The following is a 13,161-nucleotide window of genomic DNA, read 5'->3' on the forward strand; positions in this document are numbered from 1 at the left end:
TCTCTTCCTGTTGCCCAGTGCCACCCTTACAATGTCTAATACAGGGAAGGTTTTGGAAAATCCCGAGCGTGGGATTGAAGTGAGCGGTCCGCTTCCTGCTGTTTTTGTCTTGACCAAAATGCCTGATCTTTCCCGCTGTCGGGATTCTCTGGCACTGCCGCATGGGGTGGTTCAGGGCAGGGCACACACCAAGAATCTGGTTGGCATCTCTGTTTCGAGAAAGCTCCGTAGTTAAAATGTGGCTGGTGCAAGCGGAGGAGGGGACTTTTTAACTTGACGTAACACTGGTTGATGGAAATTCCTGTCCAGATAGCCAGCCACACATCACTAGTGGCTACCCTACTGGGAAGTTCAGATATAGAATATTTCCTTCATTACAGAAAGTTCTTTTGGACAGTGCTGCTCCGGAGCTCTCTTTCTAAGACCCGCATTGGCTTGGCACCCACCTCCGAGCAAGCAGACTGTTTCCCCAGCGTTCTAATTTCTAAAATGGAAGTGAGCGCGGATGCCCTTTGCTTGCCAAGAATATTAATATGCGAACAAAAACACTGTGCAGAGCTTTGTTTCCTAAGGAAAAAACACATCTTAAAAATACCATAGAAAACAGATGATGGCATTTCTTAGAGTCATAACTGTTAGAAGATGTCTAGTAACTGCTAGCACGATGGTTTGTGGATTGAGAGAACTCAGCGCTAACAGATCTCTGGAGGATCTTTCTAATCCTTTATCACCTTTTCCCGCCAGGTACTTGAAGCTTTCACCAAAACACCCAGAATCAAATACTGCTGGAATGGACATCTTTGCCAAATTCTCTGCATATATCAAAAACTCAAGGCCAGAGGCTAATGAAGGTAAAAAAACAAAACAAAACAAAACAAAAAACCCCACAGACTACTGGATTACCACTGCAGATAAACAAACCAAAAAACCCCCTCGAATAAATCCAAAAAATCCCGTTATACGGTGATTATAAATGGTTACTTTGGAGTCCAGATAGTCCCATTAAGTATTAAAAACTGGCTTTCCAAGTTGATTAGAGGTTGTCGTTTTCCTGTCTGTGGCTACTGGTACAGTGCCTACCATATAGTGGATGTGTGATAAAATGTTTATTGAACAAATTGTTTCCACAGTCTTCTGAGAAGTTACCATGAAGGGGAACTACGCAAAGACTTAACGGTGCATCAGAAACCATGGATTCTGTGGTTGTGGTGGTTTGGAATAGACTGATTTAACTTCATTTAAATTATTACTAAATCTTTTGTTTATTCTTGGGTGCTGGCAGCCTAAAGTCAGCCTGGATGGATCTTTGTGATACTTGTCCTTTTTAAATTTTTTTTTTTATTTTTACTTTAAAAAATTTTTTTAAGTAGGCTCCATACCCAGCATGGGGCTTGAACTCATGACCCTGAGATCAAGAGTTATGTGTTCTTGCCACTGAGCCAGCCAGGCACCTCTATGATAATTATCCTTAAAGAGCAATTTTGGGAGGGACTCTTAAGAGGGCATTTATACTGGGGAGTATAATTCCTAATTTCTTGCATCCTGAAATAGGATTTTAGTTTTAAGTCATATTTTCATGGTGAGTATTGTTTAGGGTAGGTAGTACAGATATAAATTCCTTCTTTTATTATTATTTATTTTTATTTTTATTTTTTTAACGTTTATTTATTTTTGAGACAGAGACAGAGCATGAACGGGGGAGGGTCAGAGAGAGAGGGAGACACAGAATCTGAAACAGGCTCCAGGCTCTGAGCTGTCAGCACAGAGCCCGACTCGGGGCTCAAACTCAACGGACCGTGAGATCATGACCTGAGCCGAAGTCAGACGCTTAACTGACTGAGTCACCCAGGTGCCCCCAAATTCCTTCTTTTATTTATTAAAGGACACTATCTTATTTCATTTACCGAAACTATATATGGTGAAGGGAGGTCTTTTTGAAAGAGGGTCCATTTAATGAACCTTGTCTTAACTATACCATTCAGTAATTTTTCTTTTTCTTCTCTTTGAGAAGCATCAAAGCATCCAGCATCGTTCTCTCTGGATAAAACTCTGTGGAGAGAACGTTAGTGTTTATTAATTAAAAGTAATCACAATACCTAAAACGCCAGCTCCTAAAGACACTTGAATCCATCGTAGTTTTAGACAGTTTGGTAGCCTGGGTGAGGTTCTTTTGGGTAGAAGTTTATGGCTACAAATGAACAAGGACACCAAAGGGGGGAAATAACAGTGCTGGTTAAGCAAGAATAAACATCTTTTAAAAAGTTGAAACACTTGCTAATTTTCTGATGTTATTTCAGTAGGCAGAGTTCCAAGCTATTCAGGCTTTTTAAAAAATTATTATTATTAAATTTTAAAATTGCAGCAGTTTATAATTTAGTATTGAATTTCAATGGTTTCTGGGATAAGATTCACTGCATGTGATGTTTTCCTACAAAGGGAGGGAGGGAACAGTCTTAGTGTCCAGCCCTGGCTTGTAGCTATTAAATGTGTTCCAGTAATTGCCTTGGGTTTGGGAGCACTTTTCCTAAGTAATTGGCTTTTTTCCTGGTGGATGTTTCAGTCTAAGCCTTTTAGATACTAAGTAAACAGTTACATTGGAGCCCCTCCTGTCCACACACAGTATCTTCTGTTGTCCCCTTCCTTTATCCAGGTGACTCTTCTTTCCGTGAAACTGCCCTTTGATATCCAGATGCTCTTGCCCGCATTTCTTTGAACTCTCAGAGTTAAATTCATAATGTTTTTATTTCTCCACATAGCCTTTGGAAACTGGAGGGTGGTTGAATTTCTTTTGACACTTGGTGGGGAGGAAAGGGGAAAAAATATATTTGCTTAAACACACACACGCACACGCACACGCACGTGCATGCCAAACAGTTGCTTTGGGGGATGGGATGGAGGGGAGAGAACAGGGGAGAAAGTGACTCACTTAAGTATAACTTTGTATTCTATTTTTTCCTATCAATTTGTTACTGTCTTAAGTAGCCACCTACACTTACTGTCCTTAGAATTGTAACCACTAAGAACAAACAACATAATGGATCAGACAGTGCATAACTTAGAAGGCTTTATATTAAATTACCTATTGGTAAATAAGAATTCCAGTTGCCAAGCAACCTTCCCCCATAGGGCCTGTCACTGCCCTGGGACTTTAGAAAACAGTATTCCAAATTACTGTGGAGCTTACTGAGTATATGCATATATGTGTGTGTGTGTGTGTGTGTGTGTGTATACATGTTTCAGATGTCTTATCTGTCTGTTTAGTGCAATAAAATGCCTTAAATAAGCCTAAGAAATTAGTGCTTCTCCTTCTTCCCCCAAACTATAAACTGCTTATATGGAGATGAATTTGTCATTTTTACACAGTAGATCGGGTAGGCAAGGTTTTGATTAGTTTTACCAGCCTATTAAGTATTTTACAAAACTCAGTATGTTTGAACAGTTTTAAGACCTTTTAAGACCTAATTCTAAGTGAGGGATTAGATGTCTAGATACTGCAGTATTGGGCCAGTGAACGAGAAGGGTCAGCACTTAGATTGGGTAGAAAATAAACAAATAGGGTTTAAAGAATACAATAAAGGGAAATATGGTAGGCCTGGAGAGAGGGAGGAAGGGAGCAAGGAAGAAGGAAGGAAGGAAGGGAGAGAAAGGTTAATTCTTTTGGTAACATGTCCAAGTTGATTGGGAGAAGATTTGTGTAATCTTTTGAAGCATTAAAAGAAGTTAATAGTCATTCCTCTCATGGGAATGAATTAGGTAGGACTTGTCCAGATCTACTTTTTTTTCCTTCAGTTCTGGGATTTCATTAATTTGTATAAATTATTAAGTTCCCAAATGTAACTGTTTAATAGGTAATTTATTAGGGTGTTGGTACTTTAGATAATAGTCTTTTTTTAAAAAATGTTTGTTTATTTTGAGAGAGGGAGAGAGAGAATCCCAAGCAGGCTTGGAACTGTCAGCGCAGAGCCTGACGCAGGGCTTGATCTCACTAACTGTGAGATCGTGACCCGAGTCGAAATCAAGAGCCGCTTAACTGACTGAGCCACCCAGGCACCCTGATATTTATAATATTCTTAAGAGTTCAATGAATTGGCAGTGATGAAACCCGCCATTATATGTTCTGAGGCATATTTCATAGTGTCCAAATTCCTATTTTTAAATGGAGGCAAGGGATCTCTGTAAGTTCTAATTAGTTCCTTTTTATTCAAAATTCATCTTTCCTCCCCTCTTCCTTGGCTGTCGTCCCCCCCCCCCCCCCCCCCCCCCCCCCGTGGAAGTGTGTGGAATCAGAGGGTGGTTGTTCACCATTGTAACTATGTAACCGAATTGTAGATTTAATCATCTTTAAATACTCATTACCACTCCCTATTTTCTACTTGGCCTTTAAAAATTGTGTAAGATTACCCTTTATTGAAATTAGCATGATCGTGTTACATTTCATGCTTCCTGCCTTGCATTTACTCATTCAAATTATACAGTGATTGAGTAATGTATGCTTACTAAAAAAGTTACAATAGTTTAGAAATAAATTTAATGGAATTTCAGTGTCCTTCTTAATAACCTTATATAAATTCTTCCCCAACAGTTAGTATTCACCCTTTTTTCTATGTAATTTTGCAAACATTGTATATGAGTGTGTATTTATGTGTGTTTTACATTCTGCTATTGTCTTTTTCACATATTATGTTGTAGAAGTCTTCCCATATCAAAAAACATAACAAGCGTTATGTTTCAAATGTTGTAAATTTAGGATATTTTATTTTTCTGTTGGATACATTTGAAAACCAGTTCAAGAAAAGGATGAATCTAGAGTAGCTTGGAGATCATAGATCTACCTCAGTTTTTAGAAATGTTGCTTAATGTGTTCCATAATAAGGATTTTTATTTAATTATTTCCCTGTTGATAGTCATATAGATTGTCTCAAGTTTTTTGTTTTGTTTTTTATTATCACAAACAGTGATGCCAGTCACCGTGTCCTTGTGCTACATTCTAAATAGGTCAGAAGGTTTTGTTCCTCAAAAGTCCACACCAGTTTATATTCTCACTAATGTGATGAGTATTCATTTCCCCACACTTCTGACCCTGGCATGTGTGTGCGTGTGTGTGTGTGTGTGTGTGTGTGTGTGTGTGTGTGTGTGAAAATTTTTGCTATATTTTCATAGGCAAGAAAGGATGTTTTGATTTTCAGAATTAATTTAAAACTAATTGTATGGCCTCTATTGTAATTAAGTACTAATTTTTTTTGGAGAGCTTTTGAAATACCTTCGTAGAGATATCAGCATTACCACAGGAGGGGTATTAGAGTAACAGTGCTAAGACAAGAGCTACTTTCTCATGGCTTGCTATTGCCTTCTAGTGGTTAATGTTGACGTTTTCTTTCTCTTAGCTTTAGATTCCTTCGTGGTTTGTCTTCAAAATTTCATTACATTTATTGACTGATGCTCTGTAGTACCTCTCGGCACCTCTGTTTTTCTTTGTTTTGTTGGGCTTCCTTGTGTTGTTTCATAAAAAATGGAATCAAAGTAATTCAGCGTTCTTTGTTTTCATTACTATACCCTTTTTTCTGAGATTCTTAATGAATAATCACATTCTAATGAGGTCCAGCAGTTCAACTTCATTGTGGATGCTTTACTAAGTCCAAAAGGATGGAAAGAATAGTAATTGTAATGTTTGGCTAGGTTCTTAAGTTTAGTCTGTGCCTTATTATCTCTGGGACGATAAGCATTATGTTTCAAATATTGTAGATTTAGGATATTTTATTTTTCTGTTGGATACATTTGAAAACCAGTTCAGGAAAAGGATGAATTTAGAGTAGCTTGGAGATCATAGACTTGCCCAGACTTGTCATTCCCCTCAAGTGCCATTGGAGACATTGTTTCAGTGTTTGAATTCAGGCAGTATTCTCCTCCATAGAGGCCGTGACTCTGTTCACTATAAACCCATCAAAGAACAAGTCATTGTATCTAATGTGTATTTATTCTGTGTTCATTGATTTTGATAGGAAGCATATTGAATCTTTGTTTTTTATTTATTTATTTATTTTTACCATCCTGAGATTCTGCTGGCCCGTCCCCAGCCCTTTTAAGTATAACCGTGAAAATTTTTCCATCAAGCCCTGGACTCCTCACTAACCTGCCTATTTCTCACATTTCATTCTCTTGTTAATTTATAAATTTGACATTTCAGATGACTGTGTGCATGGTGGTAACTTGGATGTAATCAAAAAGTTATATTAATTGCCTTTGAATTTTTGATCTATTTTTAAATGGCTTAATTCCTTGTTACTTCCATGGTTGCAGTTGAGTTCTGCTAACTCCTCAACTTTATTTTACTGGGTTCTAGTGCCCTCCTGCTTAACTGTTTGCTCTAAGAAATAAACTAACTTGATTCCGGCTATGGCTGGAGTGACCTTTTATTAATAAAATAGGTAGTTCTTTGTTCTGGAGCTTGTCCCCTATCGTTTGACATACATACATTCCAATTTGGTATTTACGTAAGTAAAAAATTTTTACCGTTTCTTCTTTACATTTTAAAATGGCTCTATGGGGCGCCTGGGTGGCGCAGTCGGCTGAGCGTCCGACTTCAGCCAGGTCACGATCTCGCGGTCCGTGAGTTCGAGCCCCGCGTCAGGCTCTGGGCTGATGGCTCGGAGCCTGGAGCCTGTTTTCCTATTCTGTGTCTCCCTCTCTCTCTGCCCCTCCCCTGTTCATGCTCTGTCTCTCTCTGTCCCAAAAATAAATTAAAAAAAAAATATATATATATATATAAAATGGCTCTAATGTTCCTAGCAATACGCAGTTCCTGCCTCTGTTTTCAGCTTCCCACAAAGATGTAATAGGTACAAATATCTCCACTTGTCTGACTTTAAAAGTATCTATTCTACATTTTTACATGATTTCCTTTTGAACCCTCTCCAGACATTTAAGAAACTCTAAACTTTTATGCTTCGTTGTTAGCCTTTCTCAGTCTGGGGCAGATGTTGAACAGGCATTTAATTTGTGCTTGACTAGAGTGCCATAAATTTTAGACGATATACAGAAGCATAAGACACGGACTTCACCTTCAAAGAAAAAATAGTGTGGTCGGGGAAACAAGAATATAACGTATTAATTGAATAACAAGAATTAGAAGGAAGGAGTTCAGGATTTAGTAGACTATTAGTTTAATATAAACCAGCCCTGAATTAAAAAATTTAACAGTTCTAAAAAATCTAACAATGCTCATATTAAAATACTGAGCATAACTAATACATATTTTTAAAAAGCATATTAAAAAAATGGGTGATGGGCACTGAAGAAGGCACTTGTTGGGATGAACACTGAGTGTGTAAGTGATGAATCCTGGGAATCTACTCCCGAAGCCAAGAGCATACTGTATCTATACCCTGTATGTTAGCTAACTTGGTGATAAATTATATATTAAAAAAGAAAACGTTTCAGGTAGAGTGGAAAAAAAAAAACCATATTAAAAACTACAAGGTATGCAGTTGTCAGATACTGACTTTAAAGTAACTTTGGGGCGCCTGGGTGGCTCAGTCAATTGAGCGTCCAACTTCGGCTCAGGTCATGATCTCGCGGTCCGTGAGTTTGAGCCCCGAGTCGGGCTCTGTGCTGACAGCTCAGAGCCTGGAGCCTGTTTCAGATTCTGTGTCTCCCTTTCTCTGACCCTCCCCTGTTCATGCTGTCTCTCCCTGTCTCAAAAATAAATAAAACGTTAAAAAATAAAATAAAGTAACTTTAAAAAAATGTTTATTTATTTATTAAAAGTTTTTTTAAGTGTTGGGCGCCTGGGTGGCTCAGTTGGTTAAGCGTCCGATTTCGGCTCAGCTCATGATGTCACGGTCCGTGAGTTCAGCTCAGGGCATGATGTCATGGTCCCTGAGTTTGAGCCCCGCATCTGGCTGACAGAACATGAAGCAGGCTCCAGGCTCCGAGCTCTCTGCACAGAGCCCGACATGGGGCCCGAACCCACTGACTGCGAAATCATGACCTGAGCCGAAGTTGGATGCTTAACCGACTGAGCCTCTCAGGCACCCGTCTGTCCTTTCTCGATGTACAGTTTTGTTTCCAAGCTCTGTTGGTTTTTATCTCCTAAGTACCTCTAAAATCCATTTATTCCTTTTTATGTCTACAGCCCCTTTTATCCAGCTAAGACTGCCATCTTTTATCTGGACTGCTAGGAAGGGACCAAGGGATGAGTGGGTGGGACTAATGTGGAAGAAGACGTTTTGGGTTAGGACATATTTATGTTGCTGGTGAAATACCTAATATGTAGCATATGAAAACTTTGTCTTTTTCTCTAATGGAACCAAGTTTATTCAAACTTATACAACCGTATTGATTGTCACCTCAAGGTATTTAACTTTCTTTTATGGCCAAGCACTGGAGTCATCAGTGTGAGCTCGTCCATTCAGGGTGTGGGGGGCGGGGGGGTGAAGGTAGATTGGGAAGGCAGAGGATAAGAAGGGATGATAGGAGAGCTGTCTGTGTTATTCCACAGTCCTCTCCAATGACATTCCCACCCCCTCTGCTGAAGGTCCTTAACCTTGATCAGGTATACAGGGGTGGCTCTGTCTCACTTAATTTCTGAATTATAACAATCATAGCATCTTAATCTACTTGGCTGAAGAGCCCCCTGATTCAGTATTATAAATTGAACTCACTAATCTGACCTCTGTGTTTTCCATGTTATTATAAAATGTGCTATTCTTGGCTTCTTGTGTGTTACATGACAGTGCAGAAACTTCGGGTTTTCTGCTTGGATTGTCTGTATTGGAGTTTCTTAACACGTTTCTTGGTGATAAATCCAAATATTCCTGGGGAAGCAGGCGTTAAAATTCAGGGCAAGAATCTCCGTCGTGGCAAGATTTTATTCCCTAGATTTGAATTAATAGGTTTTGCCTTTTCTCACTCACTTTTCTGGTTTAAACCTCAACTGTGTTGGGCCACAGTGTATTTGTAAGTGGGGCGCTTAGTTATTAAGTTTTACGGATTCCGGTTTCTGAAACTGTCCTGCTTGTTTCTGTATTTATCTGAACAAATGTATTTGTTTGTCTCATACTGGCCCCATGTAAATAAGCTCCAGGAGAGCAGGAACCTTGTCTGTCTAGTTCAACATTGCTTCGTGTCGGCGTAAGCATTTGATAAAGTAGTTACGGGCTGGAAGAGTAACGCTTCTATTTTGGGGCTCGGGTGGTTTTCCTTCTTACAGTATCCCCATCTTTCTTTCAGCATTGGAGAGGGGTCTCTTGAAAACCCTGCAGAAACTGGATGAATATCTGAATTCTCCCCTCCCTGATGAAATTGATGAGAACAGTATGGAGGACATTAAGTTTTCTACACGTAAATTTCTGGATGGCAATGAAATGACATTAGCTGACTGCAACCTGCTTCCCAAACTGCACATTGTCAAGGTAGGTCTATGGGATGTGGTGTCACTTTGCAATTAGGGGGCTCTTCTCTGTTTATTGAGATAGCGCTTTCTTTGTGTGTGAAATTTCCTCGATCTTCTGTATATGACCAGGAACCCCCAGACAGTAGAAATTAATGCTATTTAGGCAACGGTTGAAATGCCTTAGAGTTAATTAAATGGAAAATTGTGTCTTAAAATTGAGGCATATGAGAAAGAAGAATATTTTTTCCTATGACTGCATAAAAATTTAAAAAGGTAGCAGGTAACTTGGAATTGGAGTTTGCTACACAAACTTACATTGTCAGATTCTGTTCTGTGATCATCTGGTACGAGGCAAAAAATATTTACTGAGCGTTTCTTATGTAAGACATTGTGCTACCTAGAATAGGAGTAAGCACTACTTGTGCAGTAAAGGTCAAGACCAAGGAGAACAGACGTCTCAAACAGCATGTGCGCGTTAAGGTATTTATCGACCAATGGCACTTGGCTGTCTCCTCCCTGGATCCCCAGAGCAGGCGTTTACGGTCACTGTGACACTACTGAAGTTCTGATGTCGTGTGCAGTCCTGTCATTATTTAAAACTCCAGTTAGGACGAAGGTGACTTCTTCTCCAATAGAAGCAGTTCTCAGAGATGGTTGGAATTCGTTTGTCCCCAAACTGGAGATATGTCTGGTGTACAAGTCATGGAAAATAAATGTTCACTTTCGATCTCTTTGTGTTTTCAGGTGGTGGCCAAAAAATATCGCAACTTTGACATTCCGAAAGGGATGGCTGGCATCTGGAGATACCTAACTAACGCTTATAGCAGGGATGAGTTTACCAACACCTGTCCCAGTGACAAGGAGGTTGAAATAGCATATAGCGACGTAGCCAAAAGACTCACCAAGTAAACTATCACTTATGAGAGAGATGACTTCACGTCTTCCCCTAAGAACATGCTTTTCCTAACAGACTGCTCCTGTTCCTATAAAGTAGAAATCTTATTTTGCATGAACATGCAGTTATTCAGGATTAGGATCAAGGATAGACCAGGTATAGTAGCTGTCTTTAAGTACACACTCCTAAGCAGTATTATGTTAAAATTCTGCACCCTGCCTCCCCTTCCTGCCCCTGCCCCTTCCCCTGCCCCCCATTTGGGGACACTCCATCACGCTCTTTTCACTTTAGAGGTCGTTTGCCATCCTTCCGGAACCCTCACTGTTGTGTCTGTTCACTTTGTGTAGACGGCGGAACTTTGAGTGTTGATGTGTGAACATAGTAACCGTGACCTCCTCAGTCAGCCCCCAGCTGGTGCACAATGCGTGGTACAAGGAATATTTATGTATGTTTGGAATTTTAGAGTGTTTCGTATATGAAGGGATCGCCACCATATCAGAATACCACCATATCAGAATACCGCCTTATCCGTCAGTTTCGGGATGATCTGTCCTGGGTGTGCTCCCACCAGTGAAGAGAGCCTTCCACAGAAAGTCACTACAAACTTTGCCGTTCCACTTTTGTACGTGGGTTTTTACTTTTGCCCGAAAGCATTTATCCCTCAAACCAGTTGTAACATCTGACACTATGTAGAAGCTAAAAGTTTAGAGAGAGAGAGATGATAATTCTCAAGGTCTTCCTCAAGTCCATATGAGAAAAACCAGTGGGCACCTGCTCTTCTGTCTAAATGTGTGGTGGATTTTTTTTGTGTGGTTTTTTTTTTGTTGTTCTGGGTTTTGTTTTTTTTTTGTGATTTTTTTTTTTTTTTTTTTTTTTTTTTTTTTTTTTGTATGTATTTTGCCCAATGCCATTCATTTAGAACCATATTGCTTTCCTCCTTTATTTAAAAAGCTCCTTTTTAGGTAAGCATAGACCTTGCTGTCTGTAGATCTTTTGAGCAACACTACATAAACTGATCTTTAGTTGATTTTGCTGTCGCAGTACAACGATTTGTAAAGATTAACCCTCACAGATATTAACCGAAGGAATGTCGGGTGGGTTTGTCAAAATGGCAAGTAGAATTTTGTTTCTAAAACATATTTAATTAATGTGGATCATCTAAACAATGCACTTTCCACCCTATATTAAAAACAAGATAAAACATACGTTACGAGCTTTCCCATTCCACTCCCGTTTACTGTTAAACTTTGGGTTAGAGGATGGTTCGCTCCTTTGGGACTAAATTGTAGTTGTGATGGTGAGAACGCATTTACCGAGTTTTGCCTAATCTCAGTCATTGTACGTCTTTCAATTAAATTTTTCTAAAGCCGCACTGAGGGATAGCACTCTGCATGCTTGTTTTTTAGATTGAAGTCCTAAACCAGGGATGGTCTGTGCTGTGACAGGGGAGGATGAACTTGGCAAAAATAAAACAAAAAGTCTGCTATGTATTTATTCATTTTTTAAAAACGTACTTTATAAATACTGCTCCAAAGACCATGGCTGTGACTCGAATACACTTTTGGTAATTTTTTATACATAACTTGTTTAAGAAGTGCTATTTCTCAGAGGCTGTTTTTGGAAATTCAAGTATATTACTGCTTTAAAGTGGCGGTGTTTCCCCCCACTTTGATGTGGTAACATTCAGTAAGCACTGGTGTTATGGAAGCAGCCTGATTTCTATAAATGTACTGCATTTTTATCCGTAATTGCTTGGTGTAGAAGGATGAGCTCCGTATTGTCTCCGTTCGGCTCAGGGAAGTTTCTTTGCCTTACCTTTCTTAGAACTCCTTATTGGTGATCGAAAGTTTGGGCACCCACCTTTTTATAATTAAATATCGGATGACGACTTACCTGGTTCCAAGAAGAGCACTCAGGTTATCATTGAGAGGTTCTATAGCCTCAGTGGGTGAAAATGTCACATCTGCACCGGGACGCACATTGCCACTTCTCACCTACTTTCTAAGTGGTAAGTTGGCATTCAGGTGATACTGAGCCGGGCCTCGCAGCCTGAAGTATGAAAAAGATTCAAGAGAAGGGGGTCTGTTCTTCCAAGTGAATGGTGGCCTCGGTGCAGAGGAGAGGGTAATGAGGACAGCGGCACATTCCTCAAAGTAGAGCGATGGAAAACACATTCTGAAATCCAGTTGTGAAGTATTTCCACTTTCGATATTTATTCTCTTCAGTGTCTTTTAAAAATTTATCCCATGATTATACTTGGCTGTCCCTCTGGATACCTAAGGAAGGCAGGTTTCTCTCTTCTGATTTTGATGTAGAAAGACCTTACTACTTTATCAGGGAAGATAGATAAAATTGAGATTGGCAAATGGACAAAAAGCTAGTAAAGAGAATAATCCTAGAACATTTTTTTTAATCCCATTTTGTACTTGTGGAAAGGTCATAGCTTAAGATATTGGGAGATATTAGGACATAAAAGTTTTCATGGCAATTAGTGTATGATTTGACATAATGTGGATCATCTGATATTTATTTCTACAACTACTGAATCATTTCCCCCTTCATTTAAACCCCTTACCTTCCCCTTCAACAAGATTAGATTCTGAATGGAAACTCTCACTGTTTTCCAAGGAATTCTGAGACATTTTTGTGTTTAACAGTTGGAAAGCTCTTTATTTCAGCAGATATAACTTCCTTTTTTTTTTTTTTTTTAATGTAGATGCAGATATTCTCTAGCCTTCTTTTATTAGGATTGTTGGCTTTTGTGATGAAAATCATATAAGATTTGATTTCTTGGTAACTCAGCTTACACAATTTATGTTTAAATTCTTGAGCAATCTGTATGCAATTAAGAGACTTCTGACATTCTTACACTAAG

At 39.2% G+C, this 13,161-nt stretch overlaps 1 protein-coding gene across 4 annotated transcripts in view; it reads left to right on the forward strand.

Moving 5' to 3' along the window:
* The window catches only part of CLIC4 (chloride intracellular channel 4), a 64,767-nt gene extending 52,598 nt beyond the window's left edge, over positions 1 to 12,169 (forward strand). For all 4 annotated transcript variants that reach the window (XM_042995062.1, XM_042995063.1, XM_042995064.1 and 1 more), the window contains exons 4-6: positions 745 to 851; positions 9,229 to 9,410; positions 10,136 to 12,169. In XM_042995062.1, coding sequence (XP_042850996.1) covers positions 745 to 851; positions 9,229 to 9,410; positions 10,136 to 10,300 — 454 coding nt within the window. In that variant the 3' untranslated portion in view covers positions 10,301 to 12,169. The remainder of the gene's footprint in view (positions 1 to 744; positions 852 to 9,228; positions 9,411 to 10,135) is intronic.
* Positions 12,170 to 13,161: the final 992 nt, after the last annotated feature.

This window comes from Panthera tigris, chromosome C1 (genome assembly GCF_018350195.1).
Source record: "Panthera tigris isolate Pti1 chromosome C1, P.tigris_Pti1_mat1.1, whole genome shotgun sequence".
In the NCBI taxonomy this organism is placed as follows: Eukaryota; Metazoa; Chordata; class Mammalia; order Carnivora; family Felidae; genus Panthera; species Panthera tigris.